Genomic DNA, 15915 nt, shown 5'->3' with positions numbered 1-15915 from the left:
TCTCTTTTAGAGACACGTCCTGTCTTGGTTTTCCACTTTGCCCACTTTGGCGTGTTTTGGTTGGGCGAGCCGTGTCGGACAACATCAGCTCATCGTGAAGCTCACACATCGGCAAACACGGCTTTGGCCCAGCCGCGAGGTTTTGGGTTTTGTGTACATGTACCTCCACTTGATCCCACGCGGCGGTCTGTAATAATACCTGTGTATCGCATGTTGTCCCAGCTGGCAGCATGAACGATGCATTCACAGTGTGTGTCATTTCAGAATCCTCTATCAAGTAGTCAAGTGACCCAGCAAAAAGCCAACTGCAGTCGAAACCATGCCAGCTCTTTCCCCACGCACCTCGCACTACTCGATGCAAATGACACCTCGCCAACCAGAGGTGCTGCTGAACGAGGGCCACGAGTTGGCGACGTGGGAGAAGTGCGTTGAGATCGGACGCGTAGTGTCCTACTTTCTAGGCTCCGTGCTCTTCCTGATCGGCTCCATCTACTTCTACCCGGAGTACTCTGTCCTCTGGGACGGCGATGCCGGTGTCTTCGCCAGTTGGTGCTATGTCGCCGGCTGCATCATGTTCTTCACCGGCGCCAATCTCGACTTCGTTCAGACCATCCGCTACAACCACGGCACACAGTTGCGTCAAGTTGTGCGGGCTTTCAACTCTCTGACCAACTACATGGCCTCATCCATCTTCATTCTTGGAGCGCTCTACTTCCTGCCCACCTGGTACCCCAAAGCGCCCGAGCTTGGCTGTTGGTCGTTCTTCGTCGGCTGCATCCTCTTCTGCGCTGCCGCCATCGTCGATCTCATCTTCATCGCCGTGACCCACGAGGACACACGAGCCACGGGTTTCAAGATCAAGAACATCGTCTGCTGGGGCACTATCGCGGCGCTCGGCACATTCATCGGTGCGTTGTTCTTCATCCTCGGTAGTTGGTACTACCTACCCCGATACATCAATCGCGTTGACGATGGAACGCACTACATGAACAAGGCCATCTCGTTCTACGTAACAGGTAGCGTGTTCTTCATCATCAACAGCTTGGCGATCATCCCTGAGGTCTATGGTGCGGTCAAGGCAACCGGACGTAAAAACAACGTGGGCAGCAAAGTATAAATTATTAAATATAGTGTGCAAAACGCGGCGCGAAGAAGCCCCGCGAAGTGATCGGTGTCATTATTGTCTTCGTTCCATCCGTTATTGCGTGTCATTCATTCAGCTACCATGACCTCGTGACTTTAAAGCGATTGTACATGTACACTTCCCGACACGCATTTACTGCGGTGGCGTGTTCGTGATAGTCGCACATCCAATTGAGACCATCCACTCATATTTTTTACTCAGGTCCAGTACATGTACTGAAATGATCTCGTTATTACTGTAGTACTACAGTCGTGCACCTCCAATTCGACAGGGCGGACCATATGAACAGTGCCAGGGCATAAGTGCACAACGTAAGGCAACAAGCAGCGGTACACCGTACAGTGTTGTTAGCGACCATGACGAAATGTTTCAAGTCTGATGCTGACGAATGTACAGTATCAACGTCAAAACTATCCACAAAGGAGTCCATGCAGATTGCTATCCGTATTCACTAGCCTGCAGTTATAAGCAGCAAAAATGTAATTGCGCACGTCGCTATAATGTGGAAGTCATTCGTCTTGCAGCTCACGTCTCAAATTGAGACTCTCAATACCCCGCAATAAATTACCGGTATGAGACACCTTGCACTCAAATTCTAATTAGCGATAAATTATAGAGTGTCATTTCAATTATCGTTTATGAAATAGAATATCTCGTTTGATTATTGACCAAAATCGGGAGATCACTGAAATAATGGAGGTTAGGAGTATGCAGTTTTAATAAATCGACGAGTAGACGATATATGGGTTTTGGATAGATCTAGACGACACCTTTTTTATTAAATACCGGTAAGGTCACGTACCGGAAGTACGGCAGCCCAATGGAACGGTATTGTAGTTCCGCTTTTTTTGCGCAGGACAAGTTATTTTAATAAAAGGTCAAAGGATGAAGGCACTAAACAAGAGCTCGTAATACTTTATTTGTTGGGGCGCCAAACAGCTTTGAAACCTAAAACTTCTGATGATCATCACGACTAGTACAAATTTTTATTAAGGGAGATGTCATATCGCGCAAACCCTGAAAATCACCAGCAGCGGCTGCAACATTATCACCAAAGTAGCGCCATGCATCACCAACACGGCTCTCAGTACAGCTATTTAGGTCATGCTCATTTCAACCTCTGAAGCGCTTACACTTTTAAGCATTAGCACGTGTTCTGCATCATCCCTCCTTTTACACCCTAGCTCTGTTTGGTGCGTTTATTTAGTCCCTTAAAAAACAATATATGCAACATGCTCTAACAATGTGCTTTAAACGCATTGCTGCACTAAGAAAAAAAAAGCTTAGCCCCTTGATTACTAAGATCTGCCACACATAACACACAAATTATTATACGACGAAGCCGTGTCACGAAAAGTTTGTATGGAGCAGATGTTCGACATGCGGTTAGGATAATTAGCTTTCAGCAGGTTTTGTTGCACAATGCCGTAAGTCATACGACTCTGCTTGTTTTTGGATGGATCTTATGTCGTATGAGACGACTTCATAGACAGAGCGTCGTGACAGAGAAGCCAATCAGTTACAAAACCTTGCAAACTGAAGTCAGTCACTTGCAACGAAAAGAAAAGATGGCACGTATATTCAGTAAAAAGTGCGCCGCAATCTTCACTCATCACGCAGCATGCATCCAAATCAAACTATGACGCCAACGTTCTCGCCACTCTCACTTTCGTAGCCATCGTTGTCCTCCTCCTCCTCTTGAAGCCGGAGCTCGCGGCGAGTTTTTTTGTCGCTTTCCTGCCTTCTGACCTGGACGGTGGAGCACAACGCGCTTGCCCATGGTCGCGGGGATTGCGAGGCCGCCATCAACGTTGTCGTGCCAGATCTCAAAGCACGTCTTGACCACGCCTTTGTAGTGACGACGTATCTTATTGCATAGTCAACACTCGGCATTATCCACAGAGCAGCGCTCGCAGTAGAACGTGGTGGCAAAAGACTTCTTCTTTGAAGCCTGGTGCAGCAGAGCGCATACCTTGCACGAGCGCTGCCGTCGCTTCTGGACCTTGCTCACTGTTACCCAATCCTCTGTCTGCTCCAGCGCGTGCGTCAAGCGAACTGCTGAGCCCTTTCAATTCTTGGTGGCGGTGGGAGGCGTCACGACGATGCCAGCGAAGTCTTCGGCCTTAAGCTGAAGCAACTGGTTTGGAGTACGGAATACCACTCCGCGCGCTTCATTGGCGTTGTCTTAGCTAGTTTGGCCGCTTCCTTGTGAGAGATGAATGCGTTCACCATGACCAAGTCTACCAACCCGATAAATAGGCTTTTATAATACTTGGTAAATAGTATAGATGTCTGCCATGAGTAGGACTGGAGGCGGAGCTGATCATGCACGTCAACTCCGCCCATCCAGAGCTGGTAGTCCGTTACGGGCGCTAGGCATGACACGGTGATGGCACTGACCCGCTTGACCATTCGCCCGATCGACGCCTCTGACATCACGGCTCCCGTGCACAAGTAGTGCACGGGCTTGCGATCCCACCAGTGAAACGCGACCAAACTGGGGTATCCCATGGGAGCGTGAGAACTTGAACGTTCCACGCGGGATACTCGCTGGCCGTGTCTGGTGCTTTTCTTTGACTGCCTGATCGTAGCCCAGGCGGTTTGTCATGATGGTGCCGATAACATCACTTGCATCTTCAGGAGCTCTACCGCTAGCAATATAGACGAGTAGTAGCGGTCAAGTACGACCGCATGTCACGGGTACCGACAGGACGCAAGCACGATGTTCAAGTTTCGCACGACCGCGATAGCACCAGTCTTGGTGTCGAAGTGGGAGTCTCCGCCTTCGCGCAATCCAGCGTACATCTCGAATCTAGTAATATACGACGTTACACTGTCAGTCTACGATACATGTTGTAGGCTATGACATGCAATGTCAACGCAAAAACTCACCGATGGCAGTAGGCTGTTCTCGAGTCGCACGTCATACAAATTTTGTGCCGTATCTATGGGGTTTGTCCGGCATGAACATCCTCGTGGTGTTTCTCTTTGATGTCGCTGGCAGCACGCCCTCGTCAAACGAGAACACCACCGGTAGCGTCCACCCCGCCAAGAACCGCCTTTGCAATTTGCCCACAACCGGCCGAAGCTTCCACAGCTTATTTCGACTGCGCGGTGCTTCGTTATCGACCATGTGCAGGTCGCGCAGGATGTCGGTGCAGCGATTCCGAGCCATGATCCGTCCGAAGTTCCCCGCGGGATCGCCCCGTCCTCTACCATCGTCCCGTGCGCGCTGAAGCGCCGCTTCTGCAGGCACAACATGCGCGCCACGAGAAGGTCGAAAACGTGTAGTATCCCATGGATCTTGGACGCGGGCTTGGCCTTGAGTCGCCTGCGAATCTAAGCCATGGCCTCGCGTTGCGAGGAGGCCTGCTTCGATTGGATAGCTGCAGCACGTCGATCGACCTGCTGAAGGCTGTATCGGCTGGTCTCCGTGTTGATGAGCACCCACAACGACTTAGGCATGAAGTAAGTAATGTTAGCAAAGGCGAGTCACACAGCGCTCTCAACTCCGGGATCGGCAGAGCTTCTTCAGTCCCGAGGCCGCTGTACACTGGAGCGTCGCTCTCGAGCGCTGATGATGCAGGAGTCCAAGTCATCTCGCGTAACGCTTTCTCTTGTGCTTTCTTGTTGAGTGTGGTGCTGCTGAGCTGCAGCGCCTCGATAAAAGACGGGTCCATTCCGACGGCGTCAGTGTCATTGATCTCGTCGTCATCCTCCTCCGATTGTTACGTCCGATACTGTCGTCAGCATCCGCGACCGCTTCACCATCACTCTCATCCGGGCTGTAGCTCTCGTAGTCGCTCATGCGCTCATCATCCGGGACGTAGGTCACGTCCTTCTTAATGCGCAGCCTACGCCTTTGACAGAATCCAGCCGGGCCGGTAGGAACGGACCGCTCGGTGTCGCAGTCGAGGACAGACGCCTCTGAAAGAATTTGCAGCGATGCGGCGACGTTTGGATCCGAGTTGCCGTCAACTAAGACGTTTGGCGACACGCCGAGCGCGCGTGAAACTGCCGACTGTGAGAGATCGACCTCGGAAGCGCTGTCAAACAGTGCGTCAAGCGTCCCCTGTGACACCTGCATGTTGGTGTTGATCTGCGACGACGATGTCACATCAATCTCTTCATCCAACAGCTCCTGCAAACGTGCCGGCCGCTTTCCTGGAGCGCGCGCTGTCACCGGGTGCAGTGGCATGACGTCGCAATACACAACACCAGCGCCGTGGATCGTCGTGGCCAAGCTTTTGACCGCAGGAAGCGGTGTTGCCGTCGTACTACCGTCCTTGGGTGACGCTGTTATACTCGGTGCCCTGCTAGTTCGTGTTATCATTCCGCTTGCTGCGCTTGAGCAACCCGTCGAAGACGCCACTTTCTGGACTGTGCTGGTCGCGCAACCCGTCGAAGACGCCACTTTCTGGACTGTGCTGGTCGCGCAAAGACGCGCGACCTGTCGAAGACGCCACTTTCTGGACTGTGCTGGTCGCGCAAAGACGCCACTTTCTGGACTGTGCTGGTCGCGCAGGTGGTCGCTGCGCTTGCTTCCGTAGTCGTTCCCGTGCTTGTTTTCAGTGCAGCCGTCCTTGTAGTTTTAGCCGCGCTTCTAGCTGCCGTCGTGCTGGCGTGAGTTGGCCCCGTCCTCAAGGTCGGTGACTCAGCACTCGCACTTGGACTTGCTCTTTGGGGTGTCGAGCTCCCGCCCAGCGCTTCATTCTTGCCCTGGAGCTGCGCTCTGGGTCATCAAATCCTCGTCTTCGCCTATCAAACCAGTCTCCAGCGCGTGCACGATTACCGCCGTCTCACCGTTGAACACGTGTTCGTTGTCCGGGGTTACATATCTCCACTCCGACGATAGCCCTGACGGTCGCTTGCTCTTCCATCCTGCTGCCTGGAGCTGGCGCCAAAGATGCGGGAAATCGATCTCGCGAGCGGAAGAAGTGAGCTTTGCGGCGGAAGCTGCGGAAGCAGCAGAATTCCTTGGCGTGCTGGAACGGAGTCGCGTCATCCCGGCAAAACTTGAAATGAGTGGCCTCGAACGTTGCTCCCTTCCAGTAGAAATGCCCTTTCCACGACTCCTTTTTCGTTTCTGTGCCCCCTAGACATGATCACTCTCTTCATTTTCTCAAAAATCTGTTTGTTCGGATATTATTGACAGCGGTGTATTTGACTTGAATAAAGTAATGAAAATTCCTAGCCGAGGCAAATTCTATATTAGGGGATGCAATGTCGTAAGTTACGACATCCGATTTTCCCCATGTCGTATCTTACGACGTTGGTAATCAAGGGGTTAAATTAGAGTAGCCCAAGCAGGGACGTGCTCGCCTACCACTGTAGTAGATGTAGTATTTGCGGCACCGCATACAGGATGCCACCTTCTCCTCATGGTGATGCGCACACTTAAAAGGCGATAGCGAACTATGTCAGCACCTTCGATTGCGCAGCTCCAATTTGTAGCGAGTACGTCGTGCGTGTCGAAGATGGCTCTGATTGTCATCCCACCTTTCACGCACATAAACTCCGCAGCTCAGCATTCGCCTAGGGCCTACTTCGTCAAACTGCACCGACCCAAACAAAACGGGGTTATTAATAAGCATGCGTGGGGGCTGATTACTTTTGAGGATTTCTTACTGACTTCTGAGTAAACTTGTACACTCTGAGTAAATATTATGGCGGGTGTCGGCACGTGCGCTGACTTTTGAGTAATTGCTAATACCATCCGCGCTATGCTTGGCTGCACCCCCCCCCTTCAGCGCCTCCGCGGCTCGCTTCGCTCGCGATGCTAAGATAGAATGTACCGGAGAGCGCGGTGTTCGACTCGATGATGGGCTCGATGCTGGGCCCGCCTCGCATGCGTTCACCTTCGTTGATCTGGGGCGCTATCGCACCCTTCTGAAGGAAACAAAGCTAAAGCAGTAAAAAGTTTGCTAGTGCGTCCGTTTTACTCAGAACTCAGTCGGAGATGTGTCTGACACATTTCCATATAAAATAGGGTCGTTTCCTCATTAATCCTCCTCAAATAACTATTGCTCGGAAGCTAGTAAAATTTCCTCAAACGTAAGACCCTTTCAGTATACGCTGAGTGATCACACCGTCCGGTGCTCTGTATTTCCTGTGTACATGCGTAAAAGCTGGAGGGTAGAACGCTCATTGTAAAGTATAAAGTACGAAGACTGGCAGTGTTTCGGATTGGTTGATATTATTGACCTATCGGAATGAGCGGTTAGTATTACTAGGAATTAGAAAAGGATAGAAATTAGTACAAAAGCAGATATAGAGCGGTTGTGGAAGCTTCTAAAAGCTTCCATCCGTCTGAAGTGCGGGGGCAGCACTTTCCTTTTAGCGCTCCCTCCCTCAAGGTCCTCTGTTTCAGATATGCTGGTAGCACTTGTTGGTCCCAGCAACCTGATTGAGAGAGCACATGCCGACGAGCGCCCCACTGCAAGTCGAGATCGACCTGCTCATTCAAGTGATGGACCTTGCGGTCAAGTACGAGGTCACCCACTTTGTGGACAAAGTGCGAGAGCGTCAAACCCGCGAAGACAAGAAGCGCAACCCGGGTAACCAGTCGTCCGGCCAAGACAGACCGACCAAAGGGAAACCATTCAGAGGACGAGGTCGGTTCAAGCCAAAGTCGGACGTTAAGCGTACCGAGAGTCGTACCTGCCATTTCTGTAAAAAGCCTGGCCACATCAAGGACAACGCCTTCGCCTGGAAGAGACAACAAGATCAGCAGGGAAACGAGCAGCCACGTCAGTGAGTGAGGGCTCTGACGTGGCCAAGAGTGTAACCAGAGCATATAATATTGAGAATATCAGCCTATAATGCTTTGTGTGAAACCACTCTTGTCTACAAGTCACGCCCGTTGATCTCGGTAACGGGAGCGATCAACGTGAGCGGTCGGAGATTGGCCAGTCAGTGTGAAACAGATCGAAGCTACCTCATGAGCCGCCTTTGCCATGGGCGACTCACGACAACTCTTGGGTGTAGTGTTTTCTCGGGGTTGAGACGTAGGGACTTATAGTGAGTATTAGCGTGTGCCTTTGTCTTCAAGGGGTCGAGCTATTGTGCCAAAACTTCTCCTCGGCGATAGCCTTCTCTTTCAGCTCTCTGGTCGGTATAAACGGTCTTTTGCCGCGCCAGGACGCTAATTTAGATCTCCACGTCGTCGGCAGTGTGTGCTCCAGCATGGCAGAGCGGTAGGGGTCCGTCAGCTCAGCCCCCGTAGTGTGCATGAATTCTCGTACCGCGATTCTCCATCGCGTTAAAATCTCGTGTATAGGCTCACCTTCGTTGTCCACATGTGATCCAGCACTCGATTTTTCTCCGCGATAGTCAAATCCGTGTCGCTTTCGTCTGATGCACGCAGTATACCCCACACGTCGAAAACGCTTTTGTTGAGAACAGCAGTCTCGATATCATCATGCAGAGAGCGCTACACAATGTGCATGGCCTCTGCAGCTTGTATCACTGCGTCAAATTGACGGAGTCCGTCAGGATACTTCGCTTCGACGAGCTCGCCTTTGTAGTTGAACGACTGGCTCCCATTGTAGCCCTGCATCAACATGTATCCTAGAAATCCCTGACGCATCAGCTCGTTCTTTACTCGAGCTCGCCAGGCACGGAAATGGTTAGTACCGTCAAAGATCATTGCGCCGTGGTTACCAGTGACACCCATCATCAGCACGCAATGGAAAAATGAGCACAAGAAGCGAATTCGTGGTCAAATTGCTTCAGCGTGAATCTCAACCAATTAGCAGCTTTTGTTTAGATCAACAGTGTCTTTGACAGGAGTGTTGCTTGCAGAATGGCTGATGCAGTTCAGCTTTGACAGGAGTGTTGCTTGCAGAATGGCTGATGCAGTTCCCGATCGTCACGATTTTCCCTTGGACTACGACGTTCACTTCCAGAGTCCTCTCGAAGCTTCCTACACGGATGTGGAGCAGCTCCAGACGTTCGTTCAGACTCTGCCTGAAGGAGTGTACCTTACGAGCGTTGGTCACAGTCTCGTTGGACATTGTGTCGTCGTCCTCGCGAAGGGGCAAGGAGCCGATGGGTCGATACTGGTTTGAACCACCGGTGACCCCAGAATCATTGTCCAACTTGGATTATCTTGACAAGGTCAAATGAATGGGCTTAGAGAAGCTGAATCCAGGGTATCTCTTTCGCCGCGGTAAGCGCAAGCCCAGACCGAATCGAAGGAAAGCCGTGAGAAGAAGAAGCAGCACAAATTGCAGGGGATGTAGTACTGGAATGAATGTAGGTTCTTGGCCCCCTTATCCTTGGTTTTGCTGCTCAACATCTGCGTCATTTCTTCCGTCTGGATGCCTCAAAGCTTGCAATTAGAACTGGTACTTGTGACAGATTCTCGATTGGTTCCCACGTATGTATTTCATCACCCACCCACTCCACAAGAAATTGCATCCGTCGTTTGCGAGTGAGCTTGCGAGCAGCCGCTGAACGAGCTGGCCAACGGCTCCGTCGGCCAGAACGACATTATGGGGCTTCGAAAACCGGGTTGGCTAGTTGGATGGATTTAAGACCTTGTGTTGAAGGCTGGATGGAGCGGGTTGCCTGCTTGGATGTTGAGCTCGTACGCGTGGTTGTGAACCCTCTACACGACCGTGTATGGACCCATCCACTTTGGACCAAGCTTGGTCGAGTTCGGTAATCCGGTATGCTTGGAATCCAACTGCTTCACGAGCCAGTACACACGGTCGCCAACTTCAAAGACTTGCTCCTCTCGGTGTCGGTCGTACACGTCGTGCATTCTCTCCTGCGCTTCCGTAAGTGCGTCCTGACACCGTCGAAAAATAGCTTCTTGTCGCTCGTAAAACTCACCTCCGCGTCGACCGATTGAGACCTTACCACGATTAGCAGCTGCGAGCTGAAGCGGGTTAATTGGAATGTATCCCAGATCAGCTTTGAAAGGCGCAATTTTAATTCTACTGTTGACGGTAGAGCTCACAGCAAACTCCGCATTCACGAGGTGGATATTCCAATCGTCTTGGATAGGTCCGACATAGCACCGCAAGTACTCTTCCAGGGTTCGGCTCATCCGCTCAGCCTGGCCATCGCTTTGGGCACTATGTGCTACGTCTTGTTGAGCGTTGTCCCGAGACTTAAAGACGTGCTGCCAGAACTTGGACACGAACTGTCTGTCGCGGTCAGACACATTGCTAGTGGGCATACTGTGAATCTTCCATAAATGGTCGATGAAGAGACGGGCAACGCCTTCGACATCTACCTTCTTCATAGTTGGAACGAAAGGCAGCGCTTTGTCCGCCGGTCAACAGCCACCCAGAAGGAATCCACTTCTGGCTTTGTTATTCGTAAGTCGGTGATCGCCGCAAAGACTGCTTGTGCGTCGCGGTCCATCATATACGCCTTCTTAAAGTCCGCGATCAGCTTGGTGTCCGTGGTCACTTCACCTAGCGCTAAGCTGAACGATGTATCATCGAAGCTAGTCACACTCAAGTCGTGGAAGAACTTGGTTACCGGTTGAAAATCAGGTCTCCAGCTTAACGCATCGGCTATGCCGTTCTTCGCACCCCAAAGATACGAGAACGTTGGCTGGTACTCAGCGAGGATCTCGTACCATCGTGCGAGTCGACGGTTAGCCATTTTCTGCGTGAAAAGTCTTCCGAGATTCTTGTGATCTGTTTCGACAATCGGTGGTTTGTTCAGACAGTAGATACGGAAAGCAGCTAGGGCATGGACGATGCCAAGAGCTCTTGCTGATGCGTCGGGTAGTTGGGCTCTGCCGCTATCATTTTTCTGCTGGTATACGCAATCGGACGTTCCACACCGTCAACGACCTAGGATAGCACGCCACCAGCTGCGAACTTGCTGGCGTCCGCTCGAAGATGCATATGCTCATTGAAGTCCGGTAGATGCAACACGGGCGGGTAGCACAACAGTCGCTTTAACTCCTTAAAGTTCTTTAACCGCTCGTCGTCGAAGTGGATCTTTGCGCTACGCTCGTCCTTCTTTTTGAGGAGAGCGAACGTGGTAGCTGTAAGCGAGGCATACTCTGGGCAGAATCGCTGAACATAGCTGGTAATACCTTGAAATCTTTGGAGCTCCTCTTAGGTCCGTGGTATCGACCCGTCCTTGATCGTCCAGACTTTGTCGGGATCTATACGCACTAAGCTGCGTCGAGCAAAGTCACCAAGACACGGAATATCACCCGAGCAGAAGACACACTTGGGCAGCTTCACATACAACTTGTTGTCGCGCAAAATATCCAGGGTCTCTGCAACGTTTTCAGGTAGGCTATGATGTTCTTCGACTTCGTGAAGATGTAGATGTCATCGTAAAGCGACTTCGTATTCTCCAAGCCGCGACACACCTTTGACGTCAATCGATGCATCGTAGCCGGCGCGTTACAGACTCCCACGGGCAAGACAAGATACTCCCATATTATGTTCGGCGCCTAGAATGCGGTGAGCGTGATGGCCTCCTCACGCATGCGCACTTGACAGTACGCCGACACTAGGTCCATCGTCGAGAGCTAGTACGCTCCCGACATAGCGTCCAAGATGACTATCTTTCGAGTCATTGGGATGCTTTGGCGTGCTGTATTGGAGTTGAGATACCGGTAGTTGTGCACGATTCGCCAACCGATAGGTTTTCGTACACAGAATGTCGAACCAGCATGGGGACTGATACTGGGTCGAATCAGCTTCTTCTTCACCATGTCTTCAGCCCAACACCATCTCGCGCTGCTGCCCCAGAGACTACCGCCACTGTTGCCGGTACATTGCAAGGTTTAGACTCTTCACGTCAATCCAGTGAGCGATTTCTCGCTTCTCGGGTAAGCCTTCGGGGAGCTCAGGGCGGAACACGCTATCCTTATACTCCGTACAAAGATCGAAGGCAGAGTTGCTCCGGAAGGTTTCCCAATCCGTCTCCAGATACCGCTGTGTCTATTTACTCTCGACTTTTTCTGGTTGATCACGCCGCTGCAGCGAGCGAGCGACTTGCTTGATCGTCGCATTCGACAGAACCAACATGAAGTCTGGCTCGTCAATCGACTTGGTCTTGATTCTCAGGAAGTTTCGAAGCTTCTTTGGGTGATGTACTTGGTCTGCGTCGTCGACAACACCCATCGTGAACGTCTTCTCCACGACGCTGTTCTTCCCATGAGTACTATTGCAATCGTCAATTTTTTGGATAGTACCCTCGCGCCGCAATGACTTCTCGCCATCTCTTGCTGCCGAACCCTTGCCGGCTGGCGCGTCTTCTCATTGTTCGCAAATAACGCTTGGGATCTCTTCTCGCACTCGGTCGCGAGCAGGTCCGGCCGCGGACGTCACATCCGTTTCCAGTGCGGCGCCTCGACAGGAATCGGGTCTTTTCGAAGATAGGCCTTTCGCCTCGACAAATCTCCGAAGCCCGGAGGCAGTCACCGGTCCGCCTTCCTCGATCGACCCGTAGGCCTCGCCTGTTCGTTCCCAGCGCAGAGTCTTGATTCCAGTTTCTTCGATTCGTAAACCTCTCCAGTCGATCTGGGGCTGGATGTCCTCAAAGAACGGAATTCCAACGATTCCGTCAAATTCGTCGGGGATCACGTACATGGCAACCACACGCTTGTACGCCTCGTGTATACCAGACACCGTGACATCAAGAGATAGGACCTCCAGCCCCGTCTCGATGATCTCGCTGTCTCCAAGTTTGACACGGATGTTTTTGTCATTGAGCTTTGTTGTCTGGAGTCGGTGCTGCTCGACCCAACGTTTCGATACGTAGATCGTGGTAGCTCCCCGGCCCAACAGCATTACTGCCTTAAAGACAACCGTACGTATCAACACTGCAAATATTTTGAGATCGACTCTAAAAATGGGTAGCATCCATAAGAATCGCAGTCATATTTCGTGCCGGGTTACGGAGAAGCGAACACCTGTTATGGTGCGAGAGCTTGACGCGGACGTCACAAAAATATCTACACATCGCCCGTCCGTTCTGCGAGGGGATACAAAACAAATACATGGGATCTCTCTACCCCGGGACGACGTTCAAGTTATTCAAAACAGCAAGTACTGTACTAACGTTTTAATCACAGGTTAGTACACTTGTAGTTCATGCCGTCAGCTTTGTTCGGGGCCCTGACAGTCGGGTTGGACAAACAGCATTAACTTTTTCACTATTGAAAAAAAATACTGCCGTCGGGTCAAAACTTTATGCGCACTTTGCAGCTTCTCCTTAATAAAGTGCTGTGGCGCCTTTCAGCGCCATCGCCAAGTGCAAACGCTTCGGCATGCTCTTGACAAAGTTTCTTGATTTAATCGGGCTCGAGACGTGCCCGGGCTTGATGAAAGCCTTCAATTCGGCTCGGCTGTCAAACCGACGTCCATTTGCATACACCCGACCGACCAAAAGTCCCTCCATGATGTTAAAATCAAGACGTTTGGCGGAACACTCCATAGTTGTAACGTTGTTAGCGTTGAGGAATCCCTTAGTGAGCCTCAAAGCATGTATTGAGGCGTTATCCTGTTTAAATATTGGCTCAATATTGTCCTTTTTCAGGCGGAATTTTTCCTTGTAAGGAAGCACTTTTTCTCGCAGCGTTTGGCTGAGTCCTGCGTTCGTGCTAGAAAAATTACGTCCGTATTGCCGCACATCGACACGCCCGCCCATATCATGACGCTTCCAATACAGTTGACCCGCTTCGCAATTAGTTTCGGCGCCGCTTTAATGTCGTGCCAGTAGCAGCGGAACCTACCAGGGTCGTTTAAACTAAAACAAAATCGTCAGTAAACATTACATTCTTCCAATACTTCCTGCAATCTGCATACTTGTTTGCAAATTTCACTCTGGCCACCTTGTGTTGGGGCTTCAGCGCTGGAGCAGGTCTCCTTTTTAAATACTTGGCGTATCGGTTCCTGCGCAGCACTCGTAGATCCGTAGATGCACTGGGTCAGCGTGACAACAGTCCCGCGATATTTTTGGAAGACAGGTTGAGCGTTCCGGCGAGTCAAATTATCTGTTTGACACTTTGCACGTCGATAACGGATGGTCTGTCAATTTTCTTGGACCGCTGAGTACACTTAGACTTCTTCAGGAAGTTTCTAACGGCCCCTCTGTGCGTTCGAGGTGCCTATCGATCTCGCAGCTACTTAGACACTGACGCATCAGCTGGCGCGTGGTCACGCTCGACGAGCGTGCGCAGCGACCTGTAACCTCGGGTAACAACGTGAAAGAACGCCGTAGCTGGTGCCAGTGTCGACGCAGATAGACTTTGACGTGGTCTGGCGAGACTCTGTTAAAGCATCGCTTCAATCATAACGTGGTCATCCACGCGACACCGTTTTATCAGGCGAGGACACATCAGGCGGAACCAAGAGAAACCGCTGACGACGTGGAATTTCCACGACGACCAAGCGCCCATGGCGGCGAATTCACGGGAAACGCACCAGCCGTTTGAGACTTCGAGCACCAACATCTCGTGAAGCTTCGCCCCGTGGACTGGGCGAAGAGGACTGCGACATTGGAACACGGACGTTTGCATGCTTGGACATCACTCGCAAAATTGCGAACGACAAGAAGATGAGAGACAGGCTTGGGCTGCTGGAAGCTTGTGACCTGCTCACGCCTCGTCAACGTACTCACTCAATCTCTTACCCACTCACTCAATCGTTTGCTCGGCTCATACACCGAGTGGTTCAGTGGTACATCGACCAGTTCACGCGCGGACGGCCACTGGTTCGAACCCAGCGTCGACTCCAACTCTTTTCTCATTTAATGTATTTAGCATCTTCACGCACGCACAGAGACTGTTCACTTTTTCCACTCACGATTTGGGACGTTAGTGTCTTCTCGTACTCGATCACCACATCTGGGACGGCTTCCATCAAGCGATTGCGTGGCTCCCAGATGCCTTCCGCTGGGTAGAGACCCGACCAACGCATGCGATAGTGTCGCTCCTTGTTCCGCAGAAAGTGACCCTGTGGCGACTCCTCGGATTGCTCGTCGTGAGTACCACGGCAGTGGCGAAGGTCATGGTCGACTCTTCGCTCAACGATCCAACGCTAAGCGCCCGAAGAATCGATCAAAGGAGGAGGTCCATCTCGCTAGAAAGTTGCCACGCCGTTTGAGGAAGAATCAGCGTCCGGGATCTCGGACGGATGGCACTTCTTTAAACGTCCGACGTAGAACGTCGGATATAGCCGTAGTGTGAATTAACTGTCGAGCATATACGCAATAACCTTGGCTACCGTAAACGGTCCAATAAAGCGCGGTGCAAGTTTGTTAGCGCCGAGGTTCGTGCCCGCCCAGTTACTGATACCATCGGCTGACAGGAGCACTCGTTCACCTGTCGTAAACGTGGCCGTATTCGTGCGGCTAGTTCTGTCAGTGTTCTCCTTCTGCTTGTCCACTGCGTCCTGCGGTACGTGTCGAACATAGCGGGTAATTACTTGGCATTGTACGAAAGAAGATTCTTGCTGAGGCCCCAATCCTCGCGCTCCCAGATGACTCGAAACATTTTCACGTCGTCTGCGACTCGAGCGATTTTGCCATCGACTGTGCGCTGGTGCAATTTGACGATGAAGACCGCGAGCGCGTCGTAAGCTACCAGTTGAGACATATGAAGCCGGTGAAGCGCAACTATTCTGTCCACGACAAGGTGTTCCTCGCGATGCACTACGCTCTGATCAAGTTCAGAGTGTACTTGCTGGGCGAAAATACCTTCGCGGTGTGCACCGACCAGGCATCGCTGAGGACAGCGATGAAGAATCCCCATCTCTTTCAGCGGATGGCTTGCTGGCTTTTAT

The 15915-nt window shown here is 51.5% G+C and overlaps 2 protein-coding genes across 2 annotated transcripts; one reads left to right on the top strand and one right to left on the bottom strand.

The window, feature by feature from the left end:
* Positions 1–319: 319 nt before the first annotated feature.
* On the top strand, positions 320–1117 carry PITG_09949 (uncharacterized protein; the record flags this gene model as incomplete). The annotated part of the gene is made up of 1 exon (XM_002902447.1): positions 320–1117. The coding sequence occupies one exon, from the start codon at positions 320–322 to the stop codon at positions 1115–1117; it is 798 nt and encodes a 265-aa protein (XP_002902493.1).
* A 12228-nt stretch (positions 1118–13345) lies between these two features.
* Positions 13346–13780, bottom strand: PITG_09947 (uncharacterized protein; the record flags this gene model as incomplete). The annotated part of the gene is made up of 1 exon (XM_002902446.1): positions 13346–13780. The coding sequence occupies one exon, from the start codon at positions 13778–13780 to the stop codon at positions 13346–13348; it is 435 nt and encodes a 144-aa protein (XP_002902492.1).
* Between the last annotated feature and the right edge of the window lie 2135 nt (positions 13781–15915).

This window comes from Phytophthora infestans, genomic scaffold (assembly GCF_000142945.1).
Source record: "Phytophthora infestans T30-4 supercont1.17 genomic scaffold, whole genome shotgun sequence".
Lineage (NCBI taxonomy): Eukaryota > Oomycota > Peronosporomycetes > Peronosporales > Peronosporaceae > Phytophthora > Phytophthora infestans.
The sequence above is the reverse complement of the archived record's forward strand: the minus strand, read 5'-3'. Positions and strand labels throughout refer to the sequence as shown.